Consider the following 17,806-nt stretch of genomic DNA (forward strand, 5'->3'; position numbering starts at 1 on the left):
TAAAAACTACCAAAATTATTTTTCTGAATATTCAAATATGGCATTTTTAATTTTTGGAGTTATAAACTTCTTATGGATTTATTCTTTTGGATAATTTTGTAATAAACGTAACACATTACATAAATTTGTTGCATTTGTTTCAGAGAACATAAATTACTAACAAGTAATTATATATTTATTTTCCAAAAATTGTATGATACTTTTTATTAAAAATACCATATTTGAATGTAATACGCCAAATATAATACCTGTATAACTTGATAACGTAAAATTCAATTTCTCACTTTCAGTTTATTCTTTCGTGTATCTTTACCGGAAATAGTAGTACCACTACTTTAATCCTATTCTTCATTTGAAACAGTGACGTAACCAGAAGTCTTTCTTGGGTGGAGGCGAAATGTGTAAAAGTATAGTATATCTCTGAACCTGCTTTTTCAAGATTTAAAATTTGCTTGTAATTTACACTTTAATATCTCTATCTGATGCTATAGGCTAAATAATTTAATTCACGTTAATTATATAATCGATAAGTTTTTGAAAAAGTGTCATAATATTTTTATATTTTATTCTCTCGCAGGAATGGGCAGAGAAGCGATCGCTCCTATCATCCCCCTCTGGATCCGTCACTTACTCGAAACAAACATTTTCAATCCGGAAGCCGGCAAAAAAGCGCGTAACAATAAATGCAGTTCAAATTCTCAACAACAATATATTGTACATTCATTCATTTGACGCTTTAAGCAACCCTCATCCAACGCCAATTACGTTACCAAAATCAAATTCGCCTCTTCATTCTTTCCAAAACCGCCTACCTCGTTATTGCTATAAAGTTCAATATAACCAAGAAGAAAAAAACATTGAAATAAAACATTCTTGACATAAAAAAAATAAAGCGTTCATGAGCGAATGTCACGAGTGCATTGGTGCAACCGTGCATTGAATATTAAATGACATTCGTCGATGAAAGTGGTGACACGCGAAGGAACGCGAAGACAACGGCGACGCGTACAGCTATTAATTTCCACGAGAAAACACACCACTAGCGAACGATCGCTCCCATTCTTAACGTTGGAACACGTCCGGCGTGGTTGCCATTAGAAATTGATTTCCAGTTGCCAGGCAACGTTCAGTTTAAGTTGCCACCATGATAGCCATGCTTGACCGGCAGTTAGTCGGCTGCAAGTTTCGCCGCACAACGTTCAAGCATGGGCCTGACGGATCTAGAAACGATACCTGGTAAAACGTTCAACGAAATTGCACACAGCACGCATGATTTGATGCACCTGCCACTCGATACCCACGCAATCGACATTCATCTTACTTAAGAGCACCTTTTTTTCTCAAACAGGTTGCCTGATGCCGTGCCAATTTGCCGGCAAATTAATGAAAATATATATGTACGATGAACTTGAAAGGAAATAGTGGATTTTATAATTCGAGCTGTTTTCAAACTATCTTCGAATCTTTGTTTCATAAAACGGAATCGAATTTGATTTAAAATATTTGCAAAATAACATTCACTTCTCGCGAAATGCTTTTGTAAGATATTATTTACTAAAATAATGTTTTGAATTTCCTTATCAACTTCTATCAACTTTTAATGATAGATAACATTTCATAAATCAAAACAGAACATTGTTAAACATTTGCTTTACTTTTAACAATGCTAGTCTTCTATTAATCGAATAAGTTAAGTGCATTATTTTTAATTAATAAAACAATGTCTAGACAAAGAGAAATGGAAGCGTTTGTTTCGTAAGACGTAGCAGTGAAATATGTAGTTAGTGCACTTAAATGTTCAATATATTAAAACATAAAACTACGCGGAACCGTTATACATAAATATAACACAATTCCTTGTCACTTTTGCGGAAATGAGGGCTGCCATCTGCGTACCGAGCAAATTATTCTTCGGCACGATTGAGCTATAAAATTGCACTTAATCGTGCGAAACTAACCGAACGAGTTGTTACATGGTGAAAAGAGGTTGAAGATATTTAAGTCTTTCAAGATATTTTCAATTGTATGACCTGTAAAATAGTACGTACTTTGAATATTTGTTTGGCTTTGAAGTAATATTATTATTTTATTATTTCCATTGTGATATTAGAAAAATTTTTTATCACAATAGCTCGTTTCAATTTTTATATTTTTATATTATCTTCGTTATATTTCTGCTTGTTCGTTTTACACTCCGACCAATTTGACTTAATTATATGTATGATTTATCTATATCAATATTAATTTCGTTCTTTAATTGTGTCTATTCGTGTATAAAATGTTACTTATTTAAGAAAATAAAACATTTGATAAATTATAAGAAACTTTTCATGAAAGTTAATCTACCAACTCATGATGTATAAGAAACGATTTCATTCGTGTCAAGATGCATTGTATCGAAAAATCGAAATTGGCACGTATTGATTCGATCCTATATCTCGATGTGTACGAATACGTTCACTAACAATTTTATATTTCGTTTTCTAAAACTTCAAACTATCAATGAAAACAAAACCTTTAAAATTTAATCGAAACAAGGGTAAAATATTGCCCCGTGGATTAAATTTCACATTTCTCATTGTTAACAAATGATTTTTCTGACCTTCTTTTCTGAAATACCTACGATATTAAAAGATCTCCTACGTTGAAATTTAAGCCCAGAACTCGATATAAAAGGTTCAAATAAAAAATTAAACTTCTCAAATAAGGATCGACCATTTTAGCTCCGACCGCAGTAGAATCTAAAAAGAGAATCCCTTTTTCCCCGTGCTAGTTCCAGCAAATAGAAAATCCTATGCATAGCTTCCTATGTCTTTAGTTTGTAGCTGCCGATCTTAGTATTTTAATTATAGCAAATTCACCACGCTTTGCAATAGAGAATTTACTACGCTTTACATAGAAGATCTATTGCTGTCATAGAGCGTCATCCTTTCTCGTTTCGGATAGGAAAATTCCAACGCGATGCAAACAAAGCGGCTCAATGATAAACAACATTGTTAACGCATCGCAATTATTCACATTGGAAATGCATAAGCAAAAGTAAAACTAGATTAACCGGTTGCGGCATGGTGAATTAAATATTGTAATTGATCCGATTCGTGGACGCGTATATTTTGATCCGTTTTCATTGCTGCTAAACCATGCATCCTCAGGTTAACGACCTGACACAATACCAGTGGCTAGAAAATGAGCGCATCGATGATATCGGCACAGCGAATTTACCATCTCGCATGTCGCGTTTCGAAATAGGGACGCGTTCTACATAGAATAATAATTTTAACCACATTGCATTTTATGGTACATTTTGTACGTTATGTTTCCAGTCATTCGTAGTTCCGTGAAAATATTGTGGGGTGCAACCATTAAGAAGGTGGAGGAGTTGAACGTGACCTGAAATGTTCAACGTCGTCTGAATTTTAGACGTGGTAATGAATGGAAGATTCAAAGACGCGTAGAAAGGAATGGCATATAGAAGTATTATTTTTTAGTTTCTAAATGGTAGATAAGACAATTTGGCTAAGTAACAAACGATTCTTAGTCTATCGATAAATATTTGTTCGCTTGATATTTAAATTTACTCAAGAGATTAAACGTAATCCTTAAAAAGTCTATTCCAATCCAATCCCATTGAATGACAAAGAATAATATCGGTTGCCACGATTCTTGACCAGTCTAGTATCACTTTCTACTTAAAAAAAAGCCTCGTTTCGTGAGCATTCTTTTATATTTGTATCGTGAAATATAAAAAGATGCATAACTCGATCTTTACACATAAAATAAAGCTCCTCTCCTAGAAATATCGTCATTATCGACCTTACACATCACTTAATATCTACGTCAAGTTCTTCCCATTCTTTTGAAATCTCTTCGATACGTGTAAACTTCTGTTAGCTGGACTCTGAAAATGTTGCTTGATATCATAATTGTCGATTAAAGTCAACGTAGCTAAAGAACAACACGTATTTCTCGTATGAAAGATAGATGCTCGATGCATTATGCAAAAGACGACGTTTGAACTTTTGATAAGAAGAACATAAACGTAAACTCCGTGAAGGATTTATACCGAGTTGCTGCATCATTGACCTTTACAGGCAAGAAATGAAAATTATTATTCGCTCGTTCCTTGGCTGGCCAATCAACATTGGTGATACCACCGTTTCATCTATCAAATAGATTTTGCTAAGCATTCATTTTCAACTAGTATTTTCGTATAAGTATAATTCAGTATAATTCGATAACAACTGGAATTTTCTCACTCCCTTCGTTTATAGCAGCCACGACCAGTCGAGAGCAATCGGAAAAATTCATTCGCTTCGAGGCACGATTGTAATTCTTAGTGACCGTTGTACGACCATGAATGGAACGTAAAATTCTTACTTCTAAAGCTGTCATTTTCATTCCTTTTACTCTACACCCATCTTGGCGCATTACGACAATGTAACTACGTTTTATGCGCCGAAGCTTATTGTAGCAATTATCTTTGGAATTTATATTTTTATTGCACGTAGTTAAACAACAAAAGAAGAATTTAACGGTTCCCATTTTGTTAAAAATTTACAGTTTAAAACAAATTATGCTTATTTTATCTCGAACACAACATTTATAAAAGTAGTATCGTATCCAATTAACAAGATATTTCAGTCATCAAAATTTGTCACGCTTCAAATACTTCAAAAACCGTACTAGATCGACTCTTCGCTAAACATACTCAAACTCTATTTCCTTGAAGATGAAAATAGAAAAATTTTATCCTACTTTTCCGACTTATTTTCGCACGTACAATAATCTCCTGCCGATTATTTAATCCTATCGAGTCCAGAATTATCCACGCTCAAGTACGTTTGATAAATGTTTAAATTCGATTTTCTCAAGAACTAAGCCTAGAGTGAAAAAATTTCATACTATATCTTTTTCTTATTTTTCCACAAGGAATCGCGTCATGCCCGCTTTTACGTGTTATTCGGTTGGACCCTGTACACTGAAACTTCCACAATGTCTTTCATTATTTTCATCACCATAATATCGATCTTCTTACTGTAACGACCGCTAATTCGTAAATAAACCCGAAGACAAACACGATACTCGTTAGCATCCTTAGTATTCAATTGGAAGTATTATATATGAAAGCACAATTTTCTTCCAAACGAATGAATAACTTCGTTACCGTTCTTCGTTTCATGAGAAAACTCCGGTGTCTAAATCCCTTTGACCTCACGTGCGCGCAACGCTTGATCTTCCAGATTAAGACTGGCCGAACGTAGATCTTTTCTTAGATTTGAGTAAAAAATCTTTAGATACTTGTAAAGCAATAATGATTCCTTTATCAGATTAAAACAATCGATTATCTACAAACGTTAAGTCTTTGAATTTCAAATGAGTTTACGTACGTCATTTCTCTGAAGGAGTCGTCATATTTATAACAAGCAATTTTAAGAATAAAATCATCATACGTTACACGCGTGTGTCTACAGTCTACCGTGTTAATGCAAATTTATCTGACTTTGTTCTTGGCCGTACGATTTTTCCACCTCGACCGTTTCGTGCCAGACGTAAAAAGGAAAGTGGCGATTCGTCCTCTGATATCGCGCTATCGCGTTAACCTCCTTAAATAAATCATTGGAGATTTAGCACGTCGGTGTTTTTTCGTTAACGAATATTCCAAACGGCAAGATGATAGATACGCTAAACGTAAACCTAGAGAAAAGTAAATAGGTAGCTATCTATCGCGAACAAGAAATTTGGAAAAAACGGTTCGCATATTATTTGGTATAAACTTGCTTTTGATTTGAAAACCCTTTACATGATTTTTTAGAAACAGGAGCAGTATTTACAATTGGACGAAGTAGATTTGCGGACAACGTTGCATCGCATTTTTTCATACGCAGGGATCCGGTGCTCTCTATTACTTGCGGAGATGAACATTCTGCTGTTATATGTCGTAAGTCAAACATTTTTTCTTGCAAGATCTTTTTCAGTTATCGATGCTAATAGAGTAAAAATGTCAATATTAAGTTATTTTTACACACCTTTTTATAGATCATTATTATTTACTATTATTTTTTTACTTGTAATAATATATATTGCCATATAAGTATTTCCACTGAATGAATCCATTAAAAGAAAGGACAAAAGTGAAAAATATTTGATCCTAACTTCATGAAACAGCAAGTCGCAGAATTTTGTATGTTGCAGATAAATATTTATCGATTGCATAAATCTTTATCGGTACTGCAATATTAAACGTTAATTGATCCGCGCTATTTTCCATGGGAAAGTAATTACATACTTTGTTAGAAGTAAACGACAGTGATACAACAAACGCGAAGAAACTTTGGAAATTGCTCAATAAGCAGAAATAGTGAATCATAAAAGAAGTTACACTTTAATCGATTTTATAAACTCGACCATTACTATACTTTGTTTTATATCTATGACAAACTATGTACTTTCTTTCTCTTCGATCTTCTTCTTCAGCTATACCCATATACTTGTTTGATCCATTTTTTTTCTCTATTTCATATCTCTATAAAAGTTTTCACAGAACGTATCAAACGTGAGCGAATGTCTTACGCGCTACTCTATCGATCTGGACACGACCGCTCTTGATTTTAATGGAAATCAATAGATGAGCTCGTGAATGACTGTACACGTTTCAATGACACTAATGTTGCACGTGGACATACTTTATGTATTATCCTGTTACGTATTTTTAATGTAACATCTCTACTAAAATATTCTATCGATTGAAGGGCTTTCTCAAAAAACGGACCTCTATAAAGTGTAGTATTTTCTAGTCAAATAGTTGAATCTTGTTTTCTATACTGTAAGAATATTTCGTCATCCTTGAACTATTCGTATCGTCGTTTCGCAAAGAAAAAAGAAGTAATTAAAATAGCAGCGTATTTTTATTCTATGACGATATTTACTGGTTTATTTTAACATCTCGCATGCTAGTCCACTTTCATTACGCGTCTTACTTGCGTCACGATACTATCACGATTAATACACATCAAAGATACTATAAATTACTATTTACTATTAACAACAACGTATAATACAATTATATGGATCGTTTTTTTTTTCTTCCATATTAAATTAATATTTTAATTTTTATTTCGGACTTGTGCTTTCGTGACTTACCTTATTATACCTTCTCTTGCTCTCCAAACATTTTTTGCAAATTTTAAGATCACCTGTCTTATCGAGCTTCGATCGCAGACTGAATTTTTCAGAATAAATTAAAAATTTATTTCGAATAAAGAGTTTATATTACAAACTTCTCGCGAATATTTTACAAGGTAAAATATTGATCTAACAAGTTTGGTATAAAATTCTCAGGATCGAAACTATCATGATTTACAGCTTCTGTAACATGGTTCGTAAAGAAGGTAGTGTCGACCTACGCTTATACGGGGATAGCCACTGTCCAGTAAATCGATATAGCCACGCAATGCTCTGGCACGTAACATACCTATACGAACGAAGTCGACATACTGCTATTATCAACAGTTCCAGTTAATCGTGAAATTATCTAAGCACGTAAACTCTGCTGTTTCAAATATTAATACCTGGGTTTTTCGATGAAATACTTTTTCGGCAAAGTCCCTAATAACAAATCGTTCAATTTTCATTTTTTAAATTAGCGATTTGAAATTTGGTTGATTCGTTATAAAAAAAAAATCTGTGTCTATTTATTGTAGATAGAAAGATTAGAGCGATTGTTTATCGTAGATGAGATAATTCGTAAACAAAAAAGACCAGAGATATTATTACTGTAAAGCAATACGTATGAAACCAAAAGTTCTACCTCGTTGATTTTAGAAACCGGTAGACTCTTCGTCTTCGGAAGCAATGATTGGGGTCAACTTGGTCTCGGTCATAAAAATCACATCAGCAAGCCATCCTGTGTAAAAGGTCCGTACCGTTCGTTGTTTTAAATATTTAAAATTCATTTATATATTTTTGTAAAAAACATTAGCTTTTCAAATTCCATAACTGAGATTTCTATAGCTTCTGTAACTTTGCGACCATCTGATTCGAAAAATAAAAATGATATCAATCATTTCAATTTATCATAAATTTTCATAATACAACCTATTAATTTTTAGCTCTGAAGCCGGAAAGGGTCACTCACGTTGCATGCGGACGAGCACACACGCTAATTTGCACAGGTAAGGCATTGTTGACATTTATGCCAGTACAGATACCAAAAACCTTCTAAATATACGTAGGCACATTGGTTACGGTGTGTAATCACATTTATAACGTTGCGTGTTCGAAACTTCTCTACCGCTTCTCAGTCATTCAACTTTTAACTTATAAGTATCTTCTCTCTTTCTTTGTTCCTTGATAGCGTTTACCTTTCGTGTGAAGCGATCATTATCTAGCGACGATCTAATAATAATAGTAACCTATCAAACACCTCCAACTTGAAGTATTCAAAGGAAAGGAAAGCAATTCACGATGTTTCAGGATCGCAGAAGATTTTTGCGTGTGGCAGCGATCAAGAAGGACAACTTGGTCGAGGAATTTCCGCAATAGGCGATTCCGTAAATACTCCTGTATTGGTGTATGATTCGGGACTATCAGGATCAAAGATCGTCCAAATTGCTGCTGGTTCCCATCATTCTCTCGCACTTACCAGCGATGGTGGTGTTTTCGCATGGGGTAGCAATCTCGAGGGCCAATTGGGACTTCCAGATGTATCTGGCTTGGTGAACAAACCGACCAAAGTACATATTCCTGAACCTGTTAAACAAATTAGCGCCGGATATTATCATTCCACGTTTCTGACAGGTAACTCGTTAATTGAAAACATCGGAGAATTGTTAAAAAGAAAGAACGAACCATGTTGATGTATATTTTTTCATATTGATTTTTAACTAAAATTGTAATTCTCATGAGATACAAAAATAATTAATTGACATTATGATATGAAAATGGTTAATTTGTTTTTCATAGAAAGATATTTCAAGATATCGTCGAGCATTTTCCGATTTGTATTAAGATAAATTTAATTGCGCAAACTATGAATTATAGTATTTAGTATTGCACGAGTAGAAAATATTAATTTCAATATTGATATCTATATTGTAACAATTATTAGTAATTTCTTATGTTATAAAATAACATTATAAAAGTGAATGTAGCGCGTGTCACCGCGTTAACAAATTTTCTTCGAATTTCAAACGGTATTTTCAGAAAGTGGTCTCGTTTACGTGTGTGGTGAGTCAGAAAGTGGGAAATTGGGGATCGATGCCAGCTTTTCTACACAGGTCGCGCCTAAACAGATGCAATTACCGAGTCCTGCTGTATATGTCGCGTGTGGTGGTCATCACACCGTCATTCTAGCTGGTATAATATATGTACATACATAAACTCCAATCTTCACAAATTAGATTACGCTAAATGATAACAGTAATTCGTAAAAATCACATTAAATTTTACTACCAATTTTATCCCAGATCTCGCATGCTTGCCCTAAAAATTTTGAATAGAAAGAGCATTCTCCTGATCGATAGATCGTGTTTTACTGCTTTTCAGAAAATGGGAATTTATATTGCACCGGAAGTAATTCGAGCGGTCAGCTTGGTCTAGGAACTAATTTGTCGGAACTTCATATACCGAAACTTCTTCCACGTGGCATGCTTCGAAATGAAACAATTACTCGAATATCTTGCGGGGAAAGTCACACCGCTGTTGTTACTGGTAAGTTTTATTACAATTTCTACCGATTATTCTCGCCATCTCATTCTCTATTTTTTATTTTTCGTAGAAAATTAATACAAATTTTTAAAAAATTGCTATTTATTAAAATATCTATAATATATCGATAAATACGAGAGATACGTCAAACAAAGGTTATTATGCCTCGTTTCTATAACATTAGTTTTTCGTGGCAGAATCTGGAAAACTGTATACGTGTGGCGACGGAAGGCACGGAAAATTAGGATTGGAGGAGAACGAGAACAACGTCCATGAACTGACTTTCGTTCAAAGATACAAGGAGCTCTTCGTTTCGGATGTAATTACATTTATCTGCATGTTTAATTATTCCTCGTATGTATAATCCATATAACATTTAATAAAATACGGATAATTTTTAAATTTGCGAAGGTTGCGTGTGGTGGCTGCCACACGATCTTAGTCGGTCAAAGACGTGACACGAATAATCGCTCGCAAAAAGAAGACAACTCGCAAACGGTAATTACAATTCGCTTCATAAACAATAATTTCCATTAATTTATACGATTCCTATAATTCTATGATTAGTAATTTAAAAAATTTTCTCGTGATTACTACGACAATTTGAAGAAAAAAATTCTACAACCTGTCAAAGATAGAATTGTACCTGAACCCTGCTGCAGTCCACTGATTTATATGCATATCTCAATCTTAGTTTTGTTTCAATAAGTAAAAGGAATGTTTTAAAAGAAAATTCCATTTACACATAAATTTGACACATATTTAATATAATAGAAAGGATTAACTCTCAGAAAAAATAAATCAACATATGAATTCTTTTACGTTCTAGGAACACATTCAAAAAAGAAATTCATTGCCACCATTAAAGCTTCCCGTAAACAGGCTGCAAAGTGAGACTCATGACGAAAATGTTAATGAAATAATCAAAGATAGGTTGAATCAAGGAAATAATATTACGGAATCTGTAACAAATGCACAGGAAGCTGTGGAAACATCTATGGAAACAATCGAAGAAAACATAAAAAATAAGGTAGATGATGTCACGAATAACGTTATAGATTCCATGAATAATATCGAAAAATCAGATAGTCCTCAAAATAGTCCTGAAAAATCTACGAATGGCAAGCCAGAAGAAATATCATCGAATGCTGTGTCTAACGAAGAAAACGCTGAAATGACATCGAAAGAAATGTCAGCTAATATGGGCGAATCCGAAGAATCGAAACTAGAAAACGAAAATTCAGTACTAAAGAAGGAGGAAGAAGAATCAACGATGAAGACACACGTTAAAAGCGAAAACGTTCAAAAAGAAAAGAGATCTGAATCAATGGATAAAGAGGAAAATAACGAAGGAAACAATAACGAAACGACCACAGAAGCTACGATAAATAATATGGGAAACAAAGATGAAATTACTATTGAAAATGGTAATACGGAAAATAAAGATGAAACAGATGGTAAACGAAAGAATAGTGAAGATGTTAAGACAAAACCAATGGAAGAGTCGATGGAACCAAGCAATGGCGATGATACTAAACTAGAGACGAGTCCTGAGAAACAAACGTCTCCCTCGGATTCCACGCCACCGCCAAAACCACCGAGATTAAAATCTACAAATGAAAATTCTTCCACCGACAATGAGAAAACATCGTCGATGGAAAGAGAAAATGAAATAAAGACGGAAGATACTCCAGAAAAGAAACCAGAAGCAATTGAAGGAAATGAGTCGGAGAAAAAAAAGGGATCAGGGTCGATGAAATCCACGAGGAGTAGCGGGAGTATTAAGTCCACAAGGTCGAGAGTGAACATGGAAGACACGATAGAGATCGACAAACAAACCGACAAAGCTAAAATTATTGAAGAAGAAAAAATGAATAACGATAATGTTCAGGACGATGCTGATGTGCAATCGCCGCCTCCAAGAACTGGTAAGCGGTATAAAATAATCAGAAAATGATAAAAAGATTTATCTAAAAAATGAAAAAGCTACAATAAAATAGACATAAAATATCTACGTATATTTCGAATAATGCCATTTATTTGTTACATTTTTAATGAATTTCCGATATTGTGTCAATGTTAAATTTACATTACATTGCTTCTTTTGCTTTGTGTTAAAGGTAAAATGTCGAAGATATTTAAAAGTAAGAAGCCACAAGCAACAGAGAACGGTACGAAGACAACTGGCATTGCGAATCAAAAATCCAAAGTATGTATAGCGCTATGTTTATACATATTTTTAATATAACATTTTCCAACAAATTTCTTTCATTTTCAGTCGAAAACGTGTATTATCCTATGATTAAGATGTCTTCAAGGATGTATTATATTTCATTGTATTTTTTACAATACGTGTATGACGAACGTGAAATTGGGACCAAGTGAAGTGATACTAAAAAATGATTTTATTTGCGATCAGAGATAACATTCTTTTCCATTGTTCATAGAAGAAACTCTCGTATAATGGGGCAGTATAATTTTTAATCGTTTCTTTCACTTTTTACCAAACAATTCCATGTAATAAAGACGACGATGTAAAGGATGAAAAATGTACTTACGATTAGAAACATAACATCGAAATCTATTATTCCTAGAAGCGTAGAAGAGTATTATTAGAAGTAAAAAACATCTAATCAAAAATAATTATGGCGACGGAAAATGAAAATATTATCTGAATATTTTAAAGTATTAATACTGTATCATAAACCGAATTGTAACAAGCATCATCTTTTTTTCGTGCTCATACATACTTCGTTAAATCAAGTAAATAATTTTGTAAAGTCGAATTGTGACCCGTCAAATGTGTATAATGGAATCCTTTTACCGTACTCGTAAAACAATACTTCAGTGGCGAAACTACTTGTAGATATAACATGTATTCTAAAACAGAATGATTTTTGACATAAATGACTGAGAATTCGGTGTAGGGATAAAGTAAATTAACTGTAACACGGTTAGAATTAACAATAGTTACAACATATATTTCATGCGGTCTTCACATATCGCGTGTAATCATTCTGAATATTCTTTTGTATAACTTCTGTGAATAAATAAAGGTAGATTTAGAGAAATAAAATAAAATCACTTCTATTCTAAACGCTACTTAGATTACGATTTTTATGCAAATTCGTATTTTTTAATTAAAGAATATGAGGAAGACGTCTCTTAAGTTTGAGATCCTGTTTCTTGCACATCTGCGTTAAAGAATCGAGGTTGACCGCTGTGATGAAGAAATTGCGCTTTTTCGTGTCAAAAGTAGAGAACATAAATTGTGGTAAATTATCGGAGAGCACATAAAGCATGTTGTTGGGCCGATCGATCGACAAATCGTTAGGAAAGATCATCGTTGTGTTGTCTTGAACTGCAAGAACTGCAAAAATGAAAGACAATGGTGATTTATAAATATGTCGATACACTGTTGCTTTGTACAAAATGCCAGTCAGATTTCTTAGAATTTCGTTAGGTAAGAATTAATCGATGCAACATAAAATCCTGTTTGGGATGAAATACCACTTCCTGCGACAGGTTTCCTTAAAGGAAACTCGATAAACACAATAGAAGAATCTCTAATGATGGTTATTTATCAGTCATTATAACGTTACTTGAATCTTTGATAATACAGGTTTTCAATTGTTTTATAATAATGATATTTTGTAGCTATATATATTTCTCAGAATCACAAATAAATCCTCAAGTAAATAATTATTTAGGAAAAAATACAAGAAGGCAATTATTATTTCAATTATTACTTACTGAAGGTATTTGGATTTAATTCGACACTGGTATCCCAACAAGCGATGCCATTTTTGCTTACTTGAGTGAAATAATCGATACCAGTGTTCGTATCAATCACAGAAGTAGGTCCTTGAGTAAGTGGACCTTTCGCACCCTCGACGTGAAAATCACCATAATTACTAGCTTTCTTTAACGTGCTATCCTGCAAGGTTTCGGTAGATACGGAAAATTCAGTGATACCAGCCATCGCGTGGAAATATAAAGTTTTATAATTGTCGCTTTGTGGTGCGGACAAAGACATTCCAAATATGCCATCCTGCCATTGGAAGTTGAATCCACTGATATTAAAGTTTCCTGGAAACAAGAACTACCTATACAATTTTTCGTGAAATTTTAATAACAGCCGTATTAGCGTAAAACAATATGTTCATATGAGAAAATAAAATATTTTAAAAGATATGTTAACATACAGAAGATATATTTTGAAAGAAATATACAATATGGTATTTTCATATTTGTATATTTTCTTTCGTTTTAATGTTTTGCTATATAAAATATCTCACCATGAAGAGGATCGAAGTAGAAGAAATTGTGCGAGATTCGCCAGGAATCGTTCTTGGCCCAACTATAAACAACCAAACCGTATCCGCCTAAATCGGAAATGTAGAAGTGTGCGTTGTCACAATTATCTGGATCTGCATCGACTACCGAATCGGCAAAGAAAGAATTTGAAGTTTGGTCTGTACTTTTTAGAGGATATATTCTCAATATCTGTAATTATTAAATAACTTTTACTATTAGAGAATAATTTCATTTCTTTGTTTCAGTAATATAAAAAATGTCGTGTGTATGTGTGTGTGTTGAAACGAAGATCATAATAAAAGCAATCTAATGCAAATAATAAATATGTAAATTACAATTTGCAATTAATGTGTGCTAAAACGTGAGCTTTTAATTAATATAAATTTATTAAACTACCTTATCTGTTATCAAATCGATTACGAAAATTCTCACTGGTCGTACTTGTGTGCTATTGCCTAAAATGTCATCAGTACCTGTGTCGACACCCCATAATCGATCGCATGCGTCGACTTTGACACGGAAGATGCTTACAATGCCATCAGGTGTATTAATGCAATTCGTTTCCCAATTAGGATAGGGAGTTAATTTTGGGGATTCTATATTTTTATAAAAAAAAGAAAACGAAATATTAATTACTACGTTAAAGTTAAGAGTTAAAAATTTCCAACTTAGGTACCTGACGGATCGTTCTTTGAGATGTAATTTAAATTGGACGCGACGCCATTCTTCCATCGAGGTACAGTAACAAATATCTTGTCTTTCCAATTTTCTAGACCAAGTGGCATATTATTTTCGGGTATGTATCCACCACTGTATATCAGAGAATCTCGAATAGCGTCATTTGGAAAATTATATTCGACGTTGCTCCACGAATAAATTGTTTTATGTTCGACGCCATTAGTCAATGCAAGAGACGCAAACAACAAAACGCCCCACATATCTACAAAACGAAAAATAGAAGACATAGATTCTGTAACGTAACGTAGAAAATTTCTATCCATTTTCGATTAATTATTATCCCTGTGAAATATATATGCACGCATACACACGTATGAATACGCGAATGAACTATGCCTTTCAGATTCTTATATCATATATATTACGAAAAATTAAATATTTTTAATAACGTCTCTCTTTACAAACAAATTTTGTTACAAAATCCTGTTATGTTGTATACGTATATGTGCTAAATTGAAGTATGTCACTCTTGGTTTCTACAATCAGGAAAATTTAAATATCTTACGAAAGATTTAATCAGTCGCCCGGAGGAGATAAAAATACATCTCGAAAGTAGAAACAGCATCACAAAATGTAAATTGAAATATAAGTCGAATCGAAAAGAGATCCTTCCACTTGTTATTAAATAGATACTAATTTTTATTTTTTCTCTTCCATACGTTTTTACTTCAAATATTATCATATTGGTTGCGTATTTATCCGATGTAATTTGTGAGCAATATTTTATACAAATCATAGTTATGTATAATTATAACACTACAACTCGAGTTTTCAATGCAAGTTCTATACAATAATGACGATACAATAGGCAAGAAAATGCAGCCTGCAATTATTCTATCACGTCTTTTCTATAGACTGCAGACGTAATAGATACCAGGCAAAGATCCTAAATTGTCTTTCCCACTACGTGCAAGTACTTCTAAGCACAAAACGTGAGCTAGAAAATTACATTAAAATTAGTTAAATTAAGGAATATATTAAGAAGAAGTACAGCCTAAAATATTTCTTAAATTATTTTTTGTTTTAAAATTATACGAACTATAGCCAGAAAAGCTTAAAGAAATGACATTATCTGTTAAATGGCGTAGCTGATTAAGTATGACAAAAGCGATCCGAAATCAAACTAAACTTGCGATACGTCAATCGAAAAAACTTCCTAGTAAAACCATTTCGACAATGTTTTATTCCCCTGTTATTAACATAGTTATTAACCAAAATATGATTTACATATTATGATCTGCATTTTATATCTATTATATTTACAAATATGAATTACATATTACGTTTAATGTCGTGTTTATTAACTCGTAACTTTTTTAGATTTTTTAGAATATCACGATTAAAAAAATTAAAAATCACTATCTTTTAGCTTTCTGCTTATGTAAGAATGATCCGTGCATTTATATCATTGATACAATGCACGAACCATTATATTAATAGCAAAAGGTATAAGTGCAACATAAAGTATATAAACAAACTCAATTGGCTGCTTGGGAATAAAATTTTTGTTGCTCGCATATCACTGCGATAATTTATTTCTTACAACACGCTAGATATATGACACACATTATAAGGTCTACTGAAATACTCGACGAAATCTTCGATGTTGAGCGAATAAATCCTGTGATCAACGTTGACAACGACGAAGATCAGCAGAAGATAAAACATTCTAAATTCACTCGTTTGATAAACATAAAATTATTTAGAATTGCAAAATAAGTCACTCTTAGATGCACGAAAGGGTAACAAATTGGGTATTTAAGTTTTTTAATTATAACACACCACTCGAAAAAATCTGAGAAAATTGTGAATTAAGAAATACGACAGGCAGCTTTTACTGCAAAAATATAAATGTTGTCACTTGATAACTTTAATGTAAAATTGGCATTTTATAATAATAATGATAGGAGGCTGAAACTTCGTCGAGGCGATTTCCTTAACGAACTCTTTCGATTGACGTATCACTCAAATTAAATTTGGTTTAGAGGCACTTTCGTCACGTTTATTCGACTATGATTTCTCTATCGAATTTTTGTAAAGAAATGTAATAATGGCAAATAAGTCCCCGTAATTGTTCTAGTAAATTGAAATCACGTTTCCTTACTTCTGTTTCTATTTGTTTGAGTCGAACGTCCAATGGCAAGGTTGAACTGGTATGATCGAAGAAAAACGCAGAACTGAGGCTGCCTAAACCTGAATGTTGTAATGAGGACGCGAATGGTCCGTTATTTGTATTCGAAGAACAACCCGACCTTCAGCTGAAGCGGATCAAGACGGAATGACGTTATGGTCCATTGTGCTATGATATTTTATATAGCTAGAAGTCTTCCTAAATGATTACGATCATAATGTACATTAATGTTTCGATAATCAGAAGATTAAAGTTTTTAAGGGAACTAATTCATATTTTATGCATTATTTATAAATAAAATCCAATTATTATAAATAAAAACTATTTTAACAGAAATAAAAATCATAATATAATGGCAATATTTTGTAATTAAAGAGCGTTATTATATAAAGCGGCGTTTGTATCGCCGGTGTTATTTCCGTTGATTATTGTTCGTTGCTTTTTTTACGCTTCCGTGAAAAATCGCAGCAGTCGAAGCAACAGCACAAAACTCTTTAAGCTTCAAACAGCTTCATCCGGTAAACGGAAATCCATTCAATAACGCACATAGTGCGTAACATTTTTTGTATGTACCTACCGTAAATAAATGCGGATTTTGATAGAGGCACTCGTAGCCATGATGAAAACAATCTGAATTAAATAGCCTAAGACGGTCATATTTAAATAACAATAGCGATATATTAACACAATTATTAATAATTAAAGACAATTGATTTAGAGCAAGAAGATAGTTATTTTTTGACATAAAAAATAACATCGATGTGAACATTTTCTATAAATATCTGAGTCATCAAACCAATGTGTCATCAAAAATATTTCTATGGAAGATTAAAGTAGATAAATCAAGTAACAAAATTGAGTAGGTACTTTATTTGGCCCGGTTATTGAAACGAGTAGAACAGGTATTGCATGCTT

At 33.0% G+C, this 17,806-nt stretch overlaps 2 protein-coding genes across 3 annotated transcripts; one reads left to right on the forward strand and one right to left on the reverse strand.

The window, feature by feature from the left end:
• Positions 1 to 843: 843 nt before the first annotated feature.
• On the forward strand, positions 844 to 12,364 carry LOC117206342 (X-linked retinitis pigmentosa GTPase regulator). Its single transcript, XM_033445588.1, has 11 exons — positions 844 to 1,236; positions 5,813 to 5,938; positions 7,822 to 7,914; positions 8,109 to 8,171; positions 8,473 to 8,796; positions 9,202 to 9,354; positions 9,544 to 9,708; positions 9,903 to 10,024; positions 10,117 to 10,203; positions 10,535 to 11,633; positions 11,826 to 12,364. Exons 1-11 carry the CDS (start codon positions 1,206 to 1,208, stop codon positions 11,951 to 11,953), a joined length of 2,391 nt encoding a protein of 796 aa, XP_033301479.1. The 5' UTR covers positions 844 to 1,205; the 3' UTR covers positions 11,954 to 12,364.
• Positions 12,365 to 12,659: 295 nt separating this feature from the next.
• LOC117206344 (protein yellow-like) lies at positions 12,660 to 17,064 on the reverse strand. 2 transcript variants are annotated; one of them, XM_033445591.1, is made up of 6 exons: positions 16,865 to 17,064; positions 14,699 to 14,962; positions 14,419 to 14,618; positions 14,004 to 14,211; positions 13,459 to 13,794; positions 12,660 to 13,075 (listed from the first exon to the last, which is right to left on the reverse strand). In XM_033445591.1, the coding sequence occupies exons 2-6, from the start codon at positions 14,958 to 14,960 to the stop codon at positions 12,846 to 12,848; spliced, it is 1,236 nt and encodes a 411-aa protein (XP_033301482.1). In that variant the 5' UTR covers positions 14,961 to 14,962; positions 16,865 to 17,064; the 3' UTR covers positions 12,660 to 12,845. The 2 variants fall into 2 exon arrangements, with proteins under 2 accessions (XP_033301482.1, XP_033301481.1); XM_033445590.1 differs by having other exon boundaries at positions 14,699 to 14,992; positions 16,865 to 17,049.
• Positions 17,065 to 17,806: the final 742 nt, after the last annotated feature.

The sequence above is a fragment of the Bombus bifarius genome, unplaced genomic scaffold (assembly GCF_011952205.1).
Source record: "Bombus bifarius isolate JDL3187 unplaced genomic scaffold, Bbif_JDL3187 scf7180000008006, whole genome shotgun sequence".
Taxonomy (NCBI): Eukaryota; Metazoa; Arthropoda; class Insecta; order Hymenoptera; family Apidae; genus Bombus; species Bombus bifarius.